The sequence below is a fragment of the Cervus canadensis genome, chromosome 2 (assembly GCF_019320065.1).
Source record: "Cervus canadensis isolate Bull #8, Minnesota chromosome 2, ASM1932006v1, whole genome shotgun sequence".
Classification (NCBI taxonomy): Eukaryota; Metazoa; Chordata; class Mammalia; order Artiodactyla; family Cervidae; genus Cervus; species Cervus canadensis.
The window spans coordinates 41,370,356-41,387,830 of NC_057387.1; the positions used below are offsets into that span (position 1 = coordinate 41,370,356).

Consider the following 17,475-nt stretch of genomic DNA (forward strand, 5'->3'; position numbering starts at 1 on the left):
ATTGTTAATTAATATCTCATGATTTCTTGGCTATCCTAAGAAACAGGTTGAAGAGCTCAGGTCATACCTCATACGAATGAAATAAAAATCTCTTGGGCAGGATACCAGGCATCAGTAGTTGTTAAAGCTTTGCAGGTGATTTCATTATGCAGACTAGACTGAGGATCACCGCTTTGGTGGTAGAATGATAGGACTTTCTTTTTATTTATGTATTGTATATATTTTGAAATTCTGTTACACTGAGCATTTATTACCTCAGTAATTTTTGAATTTGTAAATTTCAAGACAGAAAATTCTTGTTACTAGGTTTTAAAAGTTGCAATAATTCATAAGGATTGTTTAATTTTCCCTTACTGTGATTGAATTAGATATTAGTGTATTTTACATTTATGTTTCAAATCTGAGTTACATATACCTTTAGAGAGACCGTCGTTTCTTTCAAAGAGCATTAGTACTGGAACTTTAAAATTATGAAAGACTTTTTCCTATTTTAAATATCTTAATTATAAATTATCAGACCAGCCAACTTTCCTTTTTCATAATGCAACTTTTTTCCCCCCTCCTCTAGGAGCTCCAGCGGGCTAAGCAAGAAGTCCTGTCTTTGAGAAGAGAAAATTCTACACTTGATGCTGAATGCCATGAAAAAGAAAAGCATATTAATCAGCTACAAACAAAAGTGGCTGTTTTAGAACAGGAAATCAAGGATAAGGACCAGCTTGTTTTAAGAACAAAAGAAGCATTTGATACAATCCAGGAACAAAAGGTCTATTTTAAAATTTTCTAAACAAATTGATGATCACATGCATATATGATGCTTTTCCTAAATAAACACAGACTTCCTAATTATTCACATTTTTTAAAATATATATCAGGTGGCTCTGGAAGAAAATGCTGAGAAAAATCAGGTACAACTAGGAAAACTTGAAGCTACAATAAAATCATTATCAGCTGAACTTCTTAAGGTTTGTTTTTTTAAAACAATAGAATATTGATATTTCATTGGATTATGTAGAAATGTTTCATTGCATTATGTAGAGACATTCATGTGAAACTCTTCTACAGGCAAATGAAATTATCAAAAAATTGCAAGGGGATCTGAAGACTTTAATGGGTAAGTTGAAATTGAAGAATACAGTAACTATTCAGCAAGAGAAACTCTTGGCTGAAAAGGAAGAAAAATTACAAAAGGAACAAAAAGAATTACAAGATGTTGGACAGTCTCTCCGAATTAAAGAACAAGAGGTAGTTAATATTTTATATTTAATGTGTGTGGACTACTTGCAAAGCTTAATGTATTTCCTCATGTATTTTATTTTTTTTTCTCATGTATTTTAAACATTTATACTTTGTTACATCAGAGAAAGTTTTGGCTTTTTTTCCCCAAGAAAACTTAAGTATAATCAACAGAACTTAATAAACTATTTCAGTTTGAAAAGTTGGTTATTATGACTCAAATATGTTGAGTGTTCATATATATGTGTGTGTGCATATATAATTATGTGCACATATATTTTATTACACAGCTGAGCTAATTCCTTTCATATTTAATAGTAATTATTTAATGAATAGTTAATATGTCTTCAGTTTTCATTTTAGCCTTTATTATACTTACTATAAGGATTAATGTATTTTAGGTATGCAAATTACAAGAACAATTAGAAGCTACAGTTCAAAAACTTGAAGAAAGCAAACAACTTCTAAAAAATAATGAAAAGTGTAAGTGTTTTACCTTTTCATTTAAATGAGGTTTTTAGTTTTATTCTTGCAATTTTTACTGAATTCATAAGTCTAGTTAAATCAAGATATTGCTGTATATATATAATCTGCTTTAAATATAGCATCTTAATGTCTTTGCTGTAGCAAATTAAAATCAACTATCCTGTAAAACAGTTACCATCATTATTAAAAGAAACCCTATCACATGTGTCAGTAACCCAAAACTAAATGTTGAAAATATTGACTGTAATTTACTATTTAAATTCTTTTCTGTTACTTGCTATAATTGCTGAATGTGATATTAAGTCTTCTACATTTTTCTCAGTTTGTAATACTGATTTTGAGAAATAAGAGTTTGAATTTAAATAAACTGGGAGATATTCTAGAAATGAAATCAAAGAGATTTCAGAGATCCTTGACTTGCAGAAATATGTAAAAGGATAGAGAGTCCTTTGTGACAGTTGTAAAATAAAAATATTTAGTGACAAATATTTATTTATTTATTCTTAGTGACAAATATTTAGATGAACTTATGTTGTTCTATGATATAACATAGTTTTAAAAATGTAAAATTAAAAAAATTAATATAATTTAAAAATACTTAAAATTATTAGAAAAATTCAAGTATTAAGTTTCTTCTTGTTCTTTTATTTAAGTAATCACGTGGTTAAATAAAGAATTAAATGAAAATCAACTAGTGAGAAAGCAAGATGTATTGGGGCCTTCTACCACTCCACCTGTACACTCAAGTAGCAACACCATCAGAAGTGGGATTCCTCCTACCTCTAATGTGGTAAGATTTAAATTAAGTTATTGTGAATGGTCTTGGTAAATTTTCTAAAACAAAAAATATTCTCAGATTGTTATGTGCTGGTACCTAATATGACTAGAGTCCTATTACAGTTTTTAGCACTGAAGTAGTTTTACATTTGGAAGAGGGACATAAAGGTACACTTAACAAAGAGGCTCTATCTTAAGGGTACACTACTTTGTAACATTTTAATGGATACAGAAATCACTCTAGTAGTGACTGAAGTAAGGCTAAATAAATGTGCTGAAAACTGTTAACACACACAGAAAGTATTTAGGAGGCCTCAGTAAGGGAGAACAGGATATGGGCTCAGCTTTGGCACTATACTAGAGGAGCCTAATCTGAATTCTATTGGAAAAAAAGAGAGAGAAAGAAAAACCGTATTACCAAGCTTGTCAGCTCTGGATTCTGGAAGAAACTATTTACAAATGTTAAGCTTTTTAGCTTTGAGTACCTGGATCTGGCTTGGTACTACCAGGCCTAGGCCTGGCTAGGAATTGGCCTTGCACTCACAGCTAGGTTTTGAGGCTCTCCTGTTGAACATAATTCACAGAATATCAACATCAGGTAGGGCCATTCTCTGACTGTGATGGAGCAAGACAAAAACAAGACCACTTCATAGTCATGTTTGAACACAGACAAAAATAGGACATTGCCAAACCATAAAAACGGGCAAGTATCCTTTGATCGGGCTAAAGTGAGTGAGTGCTGCTCATTACCAGTTATAACTTTGGTCTTAGTGCATTCATCCTACCTTACTGGATAAAATCTATTCATGTACCTAGTCATATAGTTATCCCCATTTCTTGATAGCATCCAGTCCGCAGTATAGCCCCACATTCTTAAACTATTCCTTAATTCACCTGACACCTGACAGAGTCCAGTAAATACTCCCTTTTAACACTGTCTTACGGAGACACGTCTCTTCCTGGTTCCACGTGGTCTTCAGTTTTCCTTGTCGCAGAGAGTGTGTACACCGATAGATGTATTTCTGGTCCAAGTCTTTGACTGGAGGGCATTGGCAGAGGATTTAAAGTGCAAATCCATAGTAGAATTTTTAATCTACTGTAGTAAATGAGATAGTACTTGATGTTTAATAAGGATTTCTGCTAACTTGGGAAAAAGTGCAGAGTTAAGTGGTACTTACTGGTACTGAGTTAAAAACGTGAAAAAACTTGACAGGCTTAATCTTATCGACTGATGATAAATAGCTGTGTGAAAGGTATTACTTGATTATTTTTATTTTATCCCTTATTGGCTTTTTGGTCTAGGACTACCCCCAAACTCCCTTTGCAGGAATTCAAGCCCTAGAGGGAACCAAGATGGTTCAGAGGTCTTTGTTTTACTTCAGTTCAAAGTCCGATCCAGTGGGTTTTGGTTTTGGTTTTTGTTTGTTTTTTTGGTCTAAGCTTACACAGCCACTCTGAAAAGCCCTCTTGGCCAAAGATATTCCAGTTTCATGATATATAATGAAGCAGAGCTTGGTGTCCTGATAGACAAGATTGGCCTCTGAGAGAGTGCTCTTAACTCTTAGTTATTATGACAGATGCTAATGCCTCCTGCATCGCCAAATACTATTTAGAACAAATTTCTCATCCTCAACCTTATTTATGCTTTTATTTTTAGGTTGAGGGTAGACTGACTTACCCAGCTTGTGGGATTGGTTATCCTGTCTCCTCTGCGTTTGCATTCCAGAATACCTTTTCTCATCCTATATCTGCCAAAAATACCATCCACCCACTTTCAGGACCAAAGGTAGGCAAAATAACTAACACCTTTTCTTAAAAAAAGGAAATAGCAATTTATTTACTTTATTTAAAACATCTATTTTTTGATCAGTTGCTAAGTATTAGATGATGTAGTAGATGAATATAATTCTGAATATATTTATGAATATCTAGTGTGTTGTGCTTACAGGAAATATTAATGGCACTATATGATTTTTTTGAGACACTATAATTTATAATAACCTAGATTTCAGTATGTTTAAACTTGTTTTTATTCCTCTTTTATCTCTCCATTTTTTATTCTTTCTTCTACCTGTATCTCCTACAACTCTCAAACTACCTAGGATTACCAGTTTCATGCTGCTGGTATATTAGCGGTAGTGATATTTTTGGATTCCAGTGTTAGGATTTAAGGGTCTGATTGGCAGGGTTATAATAAATTATAAAATGTAGTTCTGGCAACATTATCTAGAATAGCATATACTTAGCAATCTCTCCAAACCTTGATTTATTTGCTTTTTTCTGCCCACTTGAGTTTTTCATCATCATCATTATTACTAATATCTTAGATTTATACATTGTTTTCACATGTATTATAATTGTTTTCACAGTAATTTTCCACCCAGATGAGCCACTGATTCTGTCTTCATTTTTGAGAAGACTATTTTATGAAAGGTAGAATTGAGGACTTTGAAACTGCTATTATAAATTCTTTATCAAGTTAGTTTCGGGCTGCCCTAAAAATAAGTTGGCTATGTTGTTTAGGCACATACTTCTTTTTTTACAATAGCCTTATTAATTATTATTTGGAACCATTGAGAACTCTCAGTGAATTGAGAATTAAGCCTGAGTTTTTATGTTTAGAATATTATTATGTAAAAAGTATTTAAATGCATTTAATTGACTTTTCTTGTATTGCTTATTGAAAACTAGATACATGTAATCAAATGAATACTGTTTGTTTTTCAGTATGCTCAAGTGTGCGTACATATTGGTATCAGTTTTTTCTTGAGGATTATAATTCAAAATTGCTTTTAAACAGCTTTCCAGCAATATACATAATGTTCAAAATGAAGACGAGAACTACTGCAGATAATTGTTTAGTTGGTAGGACTAAATATGACTTATAAAATAATAACATTACCTTTCTTATAGCTCTTCTGGAATCGGAGGAATTATGATAAAAATCCTGTTCTTAAATATCAAAGCCAGACTTCTAGTGTTTCCTATATTATTGGCCTCCGTATTCTTTTGGTATGCATCCCTCACAAAAGCAGCCAAACAGCCCTAATACTAACAGTACAGTTTGAACTTGAATCTCTAATACATGAATATTTATTTGTGAATTGAATGCATATACTGCTCAATTATAATGGTTAAAATGTGGAATCAGATTTTGGAGTTTAAATCCTGCCTCTTACCAGCATGAAGTTGGGCAAGCCAGTAACAAACAAACAAAAATATCGAGTTGTCCTGCTTCAGTTTCTCCATTTGTAAAGTGGAGCAATAATTTTATCTTATTGAATTACTGTGAACATTGAGTTGATGCATTTGCTTAGAATTGTGCCTCGGATGCATTTACAGTAGCTTTGACTCAAGGGATATCGTTCAGCTCTCTTAGAAAAGCTCCCCACCGAATGTCCTAAATGATCACCAAGACTGTCCACTTTGTCTTCATGATTATGAATCTTGGAAGTTGTTCAGCTAAAAGCTCCCCTGTTTTTATTTGCAGAGCATTGTGGAGTTTTACTCTATCATGTACCTGTGCTCTGCATATGTGCTCAGTCACGTTCGACTCCTTGTGACCCCCATGGACTGTAGCCCACTAGGCTCCTCTGTCCGTGGAATTTTCCACACAAGAATCCTGGAGTGAGTTGCCATTTACTCCTCCAGGGGATCTTCCTGACCCAGGGATTGAACCCGAGTCCCTTCCATTTCCCGCATTGGCAGGCGGTTTCTTTACCACTGAACCACATGGGAAGCCCCATGCATGTGCGTAGTACTCAGAAAAAACTCAAGGAGATTCATGTGTTGATTTCTGGGGCTTGTTCTCTTTATACCTCACTTTTCATCAGAATTCTGCCTTGCATCTCCCAGGTACCTCATCCTCCCTAAACTGATTATCTTCTCCATTTAGTAGTTACCTTCTTTGTACTGCAGTCAGTCAGGAAGTGCCTCTAATTAGAAAGCTGGGTCAGTTGTATGGATCACAGCTTTTTTCTCTCAGAGATCACAGTCCTGCACTGCCTGTTGGTTAGTTTTGAGGACCATTCTTTTTATTTTGTCAGTTTTCTAATTATTTATCATTGGTGTCTGGAAACTACATTATGTATTAATATTAGGCTCTTTTAAAATTTTCTTACCTCTTGTATGTTTTCTATAAGGACTATGTGAATTAGCTTACTTCACTTTTTAAAAGTCCTGTACTTTTATTTTTTGTGATCTTGTTAAATGTGTAGATTAATATAGGGAGAATTGTTATCTTTAGAATGTTAAGCCTTTGTAGCTGAGGACAGCAGCATATACCTTTCTGATTTATAATTTTTTTCTATGAAGCTAGTATCTATATTTTATTATGATTTTTTAACAAAAAATAGGTATTTCTTATCTCCTTATGCCTTTTTTTGGGATTCAAGTCATCATAACTTTTTTATTTATTAGTATGGTGACTTACATTTATGGAATTCCATAACATAAAGCCCATATGTATATTCTTGGTATGAAACCCCCTCAATCATAGTCATTATTATTTTAAATAAGCTACTACATCTCATATGCTTGTTATTTTATTTTGGACTTTTGTATAGATTCTTGGATTGTTTTTGACTATTTCAAAATTTAGATTCCTAGCACTCATTTAGAATTCTTCATTATGATAGAGTTTAAATTCTTGAAAGGGAATTCTCAGAATGCATGTGGTAAATAAATGCATCATTGTGGTTCTTGGTTACTTTTAACATTAAAGCAGTGTATAATGTATTATACTTAATTACTTAAATGTATAATGTTCATGTTTTCATTTCAAAATAATATTAAGATAATTTGTGCTGTTATTCTTGCTTATATGATGGAAACTTTTTGGCAAGGAGAAATAGGATTTTAAAATTAAATCTTCTCAATAAAATGTGCTTGTGTTATAAAATATAGGTTGAACTTCTGTGGTCTAGATTTATCAGAGAAAAAATGTAGCCACCTATCTCTATAGAACTGTCTCTGCTACTGCTGTTTAGAACTGTCTCAGTTCTCACTAATCAGTTATATGATGTTTTCTCTCTTGACAGGTTCAGTTTAACTTGCAGTTTGCAAAACCAAATACATCACTAGGAGATGTTCAGTCAGGAACAACTGTTAGTATGCCCTGCTCAACTGATAAGGAAAAGTAAGTTCTTGACATAAAATTTAATGTTTGTAATTCTGAAAGTCATCTTAAGGAGTTTGTTAACAGTGTTTGAAAGCTGTGATGGCCACGTATTTATGTGATGTGTTAACTTGCTGAGCAGCAGAATTAAGTTAGTCACTTCCATCTGTAAGAAAGTGGTTTCTCATATTTTTTTAAAACTATAGTTTTAAAGACATATAGTAAAATTTAATTTTTTAAAAGGGATTTCTCTATATAACTGAAGAATACCCTTTCAGATATTCTTGGGCAGTTAGATAGAAATCTTTAATTCGTCAGAGTTGGCAGTTTTGTTTTTATTTTCCTATATGGCTATGTCTGCCTTTGGAAGCTCTGTTATTCTAAATAATTGCTTCCAGTGTACTCTGAGAATTAAAATTCTGTGGTAAATAAGAGTGAAAAGTCTTGTGAGGTTGCTCCCTAGTCAAACTAACATAAATAAGCTTTAATGCCAATTTTGCCTACTCAGAGATTCCTTACTTTTTAGTTCTTAAGCTGGTTTTGCATAGTGAAGTTTGTTGAATCAGTGAGTTGTGGCTAAAGTAAATAATTTATAGATGCAAATTTGATTAGTATTTATGTTTTTAATACTGTTTTCTTACCATTATGTTTATTTACTTAAAATTTAATTGCTTTAAAACGTGTCTGCTGGTACTCAGTATCATGAGCCATCACTATCCCCAATATGTTGCAAACTAAATTACTGACATGGCTCCAAGAGGCTTCTTATTCCAGGTCTCTGGGCTTTATTCATTGGCTCCTCTAAAATTAGCACCAAGATGAGTATTATAATAGTTAATGTTTGTGAGCCTCCATTTTTTAAACAGGTGAGAATTCTTTCAGGTCCTGAAATGTTCATGTTTGCTATATTGAAGTTCATACTTGTTAAAGTGGCAGAACACCTGGAATTAATAGAACACCATGATGTTTATGTTTAACTTTATCATGTACACCAAGAACAATTTTAGTTAACAGAAAAAAATGATATTTGTGGTACAAAATCAACATAATCACGTGTCTATAAAATTAGGACTGTTGGGCTGTTTTGAGTTGTTTAGAATTTGTTTATTTGTAGTCTGCTAGTAATAAGTGGCAAAGGTTAAAGAAAAAAATTAAAATTGAAAAAACACCTATTCACCCATTTTTTTCTGAAAATTGAGAAAAGACCATCATTTAATTCTACAGATAGAATGTCATTGCTTTACAAGATCTTTTAACTTCTTACAAGTGTACTATTAGAGAAACTGTTAACAGTGGATAGATTTAAAAGGAAGGAATATAGTGGTTGAAAGAGGGAAAGTACAACTACAGAATACCCCTCCTTGGTTTTTTTCAAGATTTCATGTTTTTATTCATCTGGCCAGAATTCATTAGTGTAGTGAGTATTAATAGCTAATAATGACAACTTTGAAGCACTACAAAATTTTGAGGGGTTTTTGGTCAAAAGAAAATCTTATTTTTACTGAGAAGATGTATACTTTGGCTTAGGATAAATTATTTGCTTAAGAATCCACTGAAAAGCATGATTTGAACAAAGCTATAAATGTTAGTTATATTGTCATATATGTATGTATATAAACATTCAGACCTTACTGTAGAGAAAACAAGACTTTGTCAAATTAAGTTCATAATTACTGTTTTTCTTTCAAGTGGTGAAAATTTAGGACTGGAATCCAAATATCTGAAGAAAAGGGAAGATAGCATTCCTTTGCGTGGACTCAGCCAAAATCTATTTAATAATCCAGGTGAGAAGACATTTCTGAAGTAGTGTGTATTGTATACTGTGGTTTAATTAAATGTACTATATAAGGACTAACATAAATACAAATAATTTTTTTTGTCCTCATTTGCAGACCATCAGAAAGATGGCACTTTAGGAGCATTACAAACATCTTCAAAACCCACAGTGCTCCCTTCTACATCTTCAGCTTATTTTCCTGGGCAGCTACCAAACAGTTAATCCTAGTGTCGTCTTTTTTTTTGAAGTTTTAGAAACTGACATGGCCTAAAAATATGGTAACAGCATAGACCTGAAATTCTGAACATGCAGGTTTCAGAGCTTACCTGAATTACTGCTGTGTTAGATCGGATCCTTTACTGCTGTCTTTATGCAGTTTAGAGGGGCAAATCTGTACTTGGAAATCGGTGATGATTCTGAACAAATGACACTTTTTAGTTTGGAACGTGGTGTTTTATAGAATAGTATGAATTTTATTAAACTAATCCTTAGAAATTCTCAGGAGTTCTAAGGAAAGAATTGATCCTTATAAGGGAGAGCCTGATCATTGAGTATCTCGGTTCATTAAAACCTGCTCAGGTATATTAGTATTTTGATGAAGCCAAAGAAAACTGTCAGTTCATTTTATTATTTTCATTAGTACAATAAAATTTTAAATTTGCCACCTGAGAATTATGAGGGAAAATGATTACCTCTTGAGATATATTATTGATATTTAAAGGGAAAAATCCTGAAATTACCTTAAATGAATGAAATTCTTCATAGCAAGTAAATATTTTCCTTGAACCCTTTAAATTATCTTTTGAGTAAGTCTGTAATTTTAATAAATTACACAAAAAATTTTGGACAGTCTAATTACATGACCAGATTAGGTACAAAGTGCTTTAGTCATTTGAGCCAGTTAATAGGATTTTAATGCTTCCTGGAAGCCTGTAGTCATCCAGTTCTCTTTCATTTGAAGTTTTGTTATTCACTTAAATCTGTATTAGTGGAATATTGTTTTAAAAATTAGTACTTACACAAAATATTTACTATGAGAGCATCATGAATATTAACTTTTATAATATCAAAATAGGTTCATTTTCATGTTCGCTTAGTAAAGTAGGCAAAGTGAATAATTTTAGAAGTGACAGCTTTCTTTTCTTCCCTATAATGGAAAGTTTCAAGTAAGAATTTGTTCCTTGGAAAAAATGAGGTGATTTAAAAAAAACTTACCCACAATCACAGGGCTCCATTTTGTTTTCTTGACAGCCATCCAGTAGAGTAGCATTCTCTTAAGAAACCTCTAAACCATTTTTTGTTTATCGATTGTTAATGCTCTTGTGATACTTTTAAAAAATATTTTCAAGGATGTTATTACACAGATGAGGAAAAGAGACATTTCAGGATGTTGACAACCCACCAATGTTATTAGCCTCCATAGTAAAATAGATAACCTCTGCTAATTCTTTTGTGAAGCCACAATATTGAGTCTTTTCACACTTTGAAACTCTGCTGGGAACTGCAAACTGTCTTAAAATAGGGATCTATTGTAAAAAAACTTAGTAACCATTATTAGATAGTTTTTATACAGTTTTTTTGTCATTTAGATATACTATATTAGTAAGAATACTCAGTTACAATAACTTGAAAACACTAATCTGGAAAGCAGCTTCTCGGCAATATTGGACTCTTCCTTGTAAATACTGTAATATAAAATGTTGTGACAAGGGTTTGGAGAGGATATTTGACATAAGGATACAACAGCTAGGATAGAGATCATTTTGATGTTAACTTGCTAAAGACTTTTTGGTATTAAATACAGACTTCTGAGTGTGCTAATTATTTTCTCTACCTCTTAAACTTTTATTTGAAATTGTTCTGTGTACAGTTGTACATGTGTTAATAATCAAAATATTGCATTTAATGTATTTCTGTAAACTGAGCTTTGTTTTAATAAAGTATTAATATTTTGGGAATATGACATGTTTACATGTATATAAAAACAGAAATAGGACTGACCTATAAGACCTGTGCTTAGAAAATTATTTCCAGTAAATTTATGGACTAAGTTTTCATTTCTTTGCTTCCTATAACAGTATTTTGTTAAATGAGGGAAATGAAATGGATTCAAAGGGAGAAGGTATTGTTACTGTAAAAGTACAGTAACAAAGCCAAAAACAGGCCTTATAAATAGGGAATCACAGATCAAGACTTTCTTTTAAAAAAAAATCATTAAAATATTTAATTTTATTAACAGAATATTTACATTTCTTTTAAGACCTTATTTAACCATAGTGAATGTTCCAAGTTTAAAAAGCATTAAGCAATAACCACACACAAGATGAAAACAGTGTAAACTATACAGTACTTTATGTACAATTTTTACAAAGTAACACTTTTTTAAATAATATAACTGGACACAAAAATATACACTATAGAGAAATTCACATCAGTAATTGTATAAAGCTCTCTTCTAGGGTCCTGAAAATTTAGGACAAACATTAGCTCTGTAAATAAAGTGTTACTGTGACAGTCTGAAAGGCCACTATATATATTTATCTACATATAGATATCACATTGACATTTTCAAGGCTACCAGCTTTACTATATAATTTTTAGATTATGTATTCAAGTGTTGAGGTTCTTATGATTATGCAAACATTAAAAGATAGTGGTATAAGTAGCTGGGAGACAAATTCGAGCCAGCATTTAGATTTACAGGCTCCAAACACCCCAATTTAAATTCTAAATGGCTGATCTTTTCTCATTTCAAAAACAGTAGTGAATAATGTTTAAAATAAAATTACTAAAAACAAGCTTGAAACATGATTCAGATTTAGTATAGTTTTCTTAAGAATTCTGTTTTTTAAATGCAAACATTTACCATTTCTTTACTTTAGTGCATCTGCATTAAGGCTTTGAATTATTTGACCCAAGATTTTACAATATTAAAATCTGACTCAGGATTTTACAATGTTAAAATGAACAGGTCCACACTATACTACCTACTCCGTCTCACTGTTGAGTCAGCATAAACAGAGTTAAAGCTCAACACCTGAAGGAAATGGTAGCAGAGACATCGCTAGTATCTAAAGAAGTTACATATGTAGTTTTTAATTTTAATTAAAGGATGTATAATAAAACAAACAGCTTTAGTGGCAAGAAACTGGTGCTAATAAACGATTTCTTTTCAAAAGAAATTGTAACATCTTTGGAAAACTGTCCGGTTCTTTCTTTCTTTAGTTCCCACGCAGTTCATGCAGATACATTTCTTAAGACAATCTTATTAAAGTACATTGTAGATGGAAATGGAATGTACATCCAGAACTACAGGTGAAAACTAAGACCTGGGCACTGACAGAAAAGTCTTCCTGATTTCGGCTGTCACACGTTTGTGTCCTGGAGCAAAGGCTCTTTGGCCTCCCCCGGCGCTTGTGTGCTGTGAGGATGGCTGTGGCTGCCACAGTGCTTTCTCCAGTTGCTGGACCGTAAGCTTAGATTCGTATGTTCCGGAATAAACAAGGCAACAAGCAGAGCCAGCAGTACTGAACAGGCTCCAAAGAGGAAGGGGGGGCCAGGGATGATGGAATTCTGAGGAAGAAAAAGATAAGATTTTTGCACAGACATCTTTGCTCATAAGAAATTGCTTATCTTTGAGAATAACTGATGGCTGTGAATTATAAGCCAATGACTCCTCTTTCTTCACTAAAGCCACAGTTAAAAAAAGAGTTTTCCTTTTCAAAGGGAAAAGAAACTATCATATTCTCAATATAAAATTCTGTGGGATAACAGCTGACCCAAGAAAGAGCCCCATTTTTTTTTTAAAACAACACATGCAAAAATATATTGTCACTTGGAGCATAAAAGATGAACACATTCCATGAACTTTCACTTTATTGTTAGTTTAAGAAGAAAACAGGGAAATCTCAAAATTGAAATCAAGTAATACATAATATTAACTACAGAGGCAGAATGACTGACCATTTTCTTTGTTTAAAAGGTGGTTATATTCACTAGTGACCGAAAGTGAGAAAAACACAGATAATGCTGTTACTATGAGACGAATCAAACAGACTTGTGTTTTAGTCCCAAATTACATTCATCCTTAGCAAACACCTGCACTGCCAGTTTTACCTGGGTAGAGCCCGCAAACAAACATTCTTTTTTATTTAAAAGCAGTCTTAGCTGGTTAGAAGATGAATGTAGAACTCTGCTAAATACAAAGACTGGTGAGTTGTTTGTATTGGCTAAAATGATATTGTGTTTCAAGGTTAATATTTTCAGTTTTAAGGAGGGGACTCTAGTGAACAAAGATGTTTACCAGCACCTAACTGACTTCTGTAGAAAGGCAGATCTGATACGGGGCACTCTAACATTCCAGAAGCCTTACATGAAAGACAAATAGTATACACAAATGGCCGTAACCTATGCCACTAGGTACAATAAGACAAACTAGAAATTAATATATAATTAAAAAAAATTATCCAGGGAAGAAAGGAATACACAGCCAGTTTTATAAAGAAATGTGTGTATAGAAGGATATGGTCCCTTGGGCTTTGGTTTTAAGTGTTTTTATTCAACCTAAGAATCTCAAAAGCTTTTATAAAATGACCAAAAAACATCATCTTTCAGTCCAGCCAAATGAAGGAACTTTTTATAATTACCTGTTCAAAATGGTGCTGTGGGCTTGTGTTTGTTCCCAAGTCTGTTCCTGTCATTGGCAGTTCTTTAAGTTCCACATGGAATATGTAGAAAATAAATCCATAAAGAGCTGGTCCCAGACCATTGCATAATCCTCGAATTCCTGTTATCATTCCTTGAACGACACCTGGATTGTTTAAACAAATTAGTGTACCACTTAGTTTTTCCTACTGTATAACTAAGACCTGAAATCACTTATTCTAAAGCCAAAGCTTTTATCGGACACTGGCAACTTATTGCAGTGGCATCAAGATTATTTTGACGCTATAAGCTCTACAAAGTACAGTGAGCTGTCTTGATGCAAATGTAAGCACAGGTATACTGAGACATAGGTCTAATTTAGAAACAAGTGAGCAGAATCATTTATTTCCTAAAAAAAAAAAAAAAATCTCCTGGTTCAAAATCAGGCATGGGTTCATAAGCACAGATACTAAAAAACCTGTCCCCAAGCAGCTCCTTAAGATCTCACTTAGTCAAATATAGCACTCCCCCCTCCTTTTAAAAAAAATGCTTGTTTATTTGGCTACCTTGGGTCTTGGTTGTGGCGCGCAGGCTTAGTTGCTCTGAGGACGTGGGATCTTAGCTCCCTGACCGGGGATCTAACCTGTGTCCCCTGCACTGCACCGTGAATTCTTAACCACTGGGCTGCCAGCTAAGTCCCCAAACCCCCTTTATAGTCTGATTTTTGTTTTATCTCTGGGATCTTCTCCCGAATTTAAAAAGCAACTTGATTTGGCCAGGGTCCTTTCCTTATTTATCAGCCAAGTGACTTCTGCCACTCTTTTGTAATGCCCCCTTTTTTTCCTTTTGACAAACAAGCTTTTCAAAGAATTATTCCTCATCTATTAGAATTTTAAAAATTAAGAGTTCCTGCCACAAAAACATAAGACAATAAAAATAAGTTCTTTATGTTCTTCAGATAACAAACATACAATATTAATGAAAGGGTATGGAATAGGAGATGGCAACCCACTACAGTATTCCTGCCTGGAGAATCCCATTGATGGAGGAGCCTTGCAGGCTACAGTCCATGCAGTTACAAAGAGTGACACGACAGAGCGATTTCACTTCACTTAGTGTATCCCTGAGATATCGAACACATCACAGCAAATGTGTAATAACTAAATGGTTAGTGAATATAAGGTGGTCAACCATCACTAAATTTTTTAGCAAAAGAACAGATAGGGCCACATATTCACATTGAGACACAAGGATATCCACCTAAAGATAATATCCTAGAATCTGCTTTTCCTCTTTACAATGAACACAACTTATTATTTTTTAATTTTATTGGACTAGAGTTGATTTACAATGTTAGTTTCAGTTGTACAGCAAAGTGAGTCAGTTATACGTATACATATATCCACTCTTTTTTTGGATTATTTTCCCAAACAGACCACTACAGAGTACTTAGTACAATGAAGCAATTTAAAATTCTTTTCTTTTTTCCATTTATTTTTATTAGTTGGAGGCTAATTACTTTACAATATTGTAGTGGTTTTTGCCATACATTGACATGAATCAGCCATGGATTTACATGTATTCCCCATCCCGATCCCCCCTCCCACCTCCCTCTCCACCCGATTCCTCTGGGTCTTCCCAGTGCACCAGGCCCGAGCACTTGTCTCACGCATCCAGCCTGGGCTGGTGATCTGTTTGACCCTTGATAATATACATGTTTCGATGCTGTTCTCTCAAAACATCCCACCCTCGCCTTCTCCCACAGAGTCCAAAATTCTGTTCTGTACGTCTGTGTCTCTTTTTCTGTTTTGCATATAGGGTTATCGTTACCATCTTTCTAAATTCCGCATATATGTGTTAGTATACTGCATTGGTCTTTATCTTTCTGGCTTACTTCACTCTGTATAATGGGCTCCAGTTTCATCCATCTCATTAGAACTGATTCAAATGAATTCTTTTTAATGGCTGAGTAATATTCCAAGGTGTATTATGTACCACAGCTTCCTTATCCATTCATCTGCTGATGGGCATCTAGGTTGCTAATTTAAAATTCTTTACTCTGAAGATACGCATATGATTCAGTACTTAGGAAAAAGAACAGGATCAGAATATCCTGTATTTTTTTAAAGTAATTATCTTAGTTCCTATCAACCCACCTTGTTGATCAGCATCAGCAGTTCGTGAAACCAGTGCACTGACGGCGGGAAAGGTGATGCTGGACATGGCTGCCACCGCCCCAGCAGCCCACATCATCCTGCAACCAAAAGCAGCAAAACAGAGATAGTGTTGTTGTTATTCTTCATTGTACCTGTATGTAAACATGTAAATACGTATTTAAAATCAAGTAACTCTTACTGAGAAACAGCTGTGGTACAGGAGAAAGGAGAACTAGCTCTTCTTTCCTCTGTGACTCTGGGCAAGTCACTTAAAAGTCTAACCCTGTTTACTCTTCTAGAAAGCAGAAATACAGTCGCTTATTCACGAGAATGCTGTATTAATGTAGAATTGGGATATCACATATCACATCTAAACTGTAAAGTGTGTTGGGTATTATTTCTGCAGGACTGGGGGTGGGTGGAGAATGTTGGAATCATGTATAATACACAGAATGAAACATTAAATGTTTCCAAATGTTTGCTTGTAACTTATGGCAAGGTTCCCAGAGATTTGTGATTCGGTGTGAAAAAAAAAAAGCACTAATTTGATCTAAATGTGCTTCTGGCTTGATGTTTAAAAAAGAAATGTTTTCACTAAGTTGTGCGCATCTCTTTTACAAGCTAGACTGAAAACTACAATGTCCATCAGAACACAGTCTTGGGTGCTTACTCATATCCACGCCCAAACAGGTGATGTGTTCAGCTGAATGAAACTACTGCAAACACTATGGAGTTCAGCCCTGTAGGATCTGAGCAGAGAAGTGTACATGGGCAGCCTGACAGCAGCAGCACCTCTACCATCACCTCCCTGCAGGAAACCAAAGAGGCAAGAAAAGCAGAGAGCCTTCCAAGCATGAAGCCAGAACCAAAACAACTGGATTTCTGGTTTGCCATCAGTAATGATCAAAAAAGTGGTATTACTCCACTTTTTCTTCCCTAACCTTGCTGCTCTGGGATTACATGTTATTTCCTAACAAACTAAACTGGATTAAATGCTCACTGGGGACTGAAAAGCTCAATAATCTCATTAAAAAAACCTCAATCTGTTGCTTAGATATAAAATGTCACTCCACTGTTCTCAAGCCACTATAGAATACACAAGTGAGAAGTCTGTTTATATACATTTTGAGGGGAAAAAAAGCATACCAAAAGATAGATTAAAGTCTAATTCTTATTTGAGAAACAATTAAGAAATATAAAAATTTTGTCAGTTATACCCCCAAAAAGGTGAAAAACAAGAACAAGGCAAACACCAAAATTAAGAAAATTAAAAGATTTGTACATAC

The 17,475-nt window shown here is 33.8% G+C and overlaps 2 protein-coding genes across 5 annotated transcripts in view; one reads left to right on the plus strand and one right to left on the minus strand.

Annotated features, from left to right (window-relative positions):
* SASS6 (SAS-6 centriolar assembly protein) overlaps window positions 1-17,472 on the plus strand; it is a 44,920-nt gene extending 27,448 nt beyond the window's left edge. For 2 of the 3 annotated variants that reach the window (XM_043460533.1, XM_043460534.1), the window contains exons 9-17: window positions 569-763; window positions 873-962; window positions 1,063-1,242; window positions 1,635-1,716; window positions 2,373-2,509; window positions 4,154-4,282; window positions 7,536-7,633; window positions 9,302-9,396; window positions 9,505-11,343. In XM_043460533.1, the coding sequence (XP_043316468.1) occupies window positions 569-763; window positions 873-962; window positions 1,063-1,242; window positions 1,635-1,716; window positions 2,373-2,509; window positions 4,154-4,282; window positions 7,536-7,633; window positions 9,302-9,396; window positions 9,505-9,611 (1,113 nt within the window). In that variant the 3' untranslated portion in view covers window positions 9,612-11,343. Of the gene's footprint in view, window positions 1-568; window positions 764-872; window positions 963-1,062; window positions 1,243-1,634; window positions 1,717-2,372; window positions 2,510-4,153; window positions 4,283-7,535; window positions 7,634-9,301; window positions 9,397-9,504; window positions 11,344-16,879 lie in introns of those variants that run through there. The other variant, XM_043460535.1, reaches the window with a different exon arrangement.
* The window catches only part of MFSD14A (major facilitator superfamily domain containing 14A), a 48,348-nt gene continuing 42,460 nt past the window's right edge, over window positions 11,588-17,475 (minus strand). For both annotated transcript variants that reach the window (XM_043460538.1, XM_043460536.1), the window contains 3 exons: window positions 16,190-16,287; window positions 14,036-14,199; window positions 11,588-12,962 (listed from right to left, as the gene is read on the minus strand). In XM_043460538.1, coding sequence (XP_043316473.1) covers window positions 12,756-12,962; window positions 14,036-14,199; window positions 16,190-16,287 — 469 coding nt within the window. In that variant the 3' untranslated portion in view covers window positions 11,588-12,755. The remainder of the gene's footprint in view (window positions 12,963-14,035; window positions 14,200-16,189; window positions 16,288-17,475) is intronic.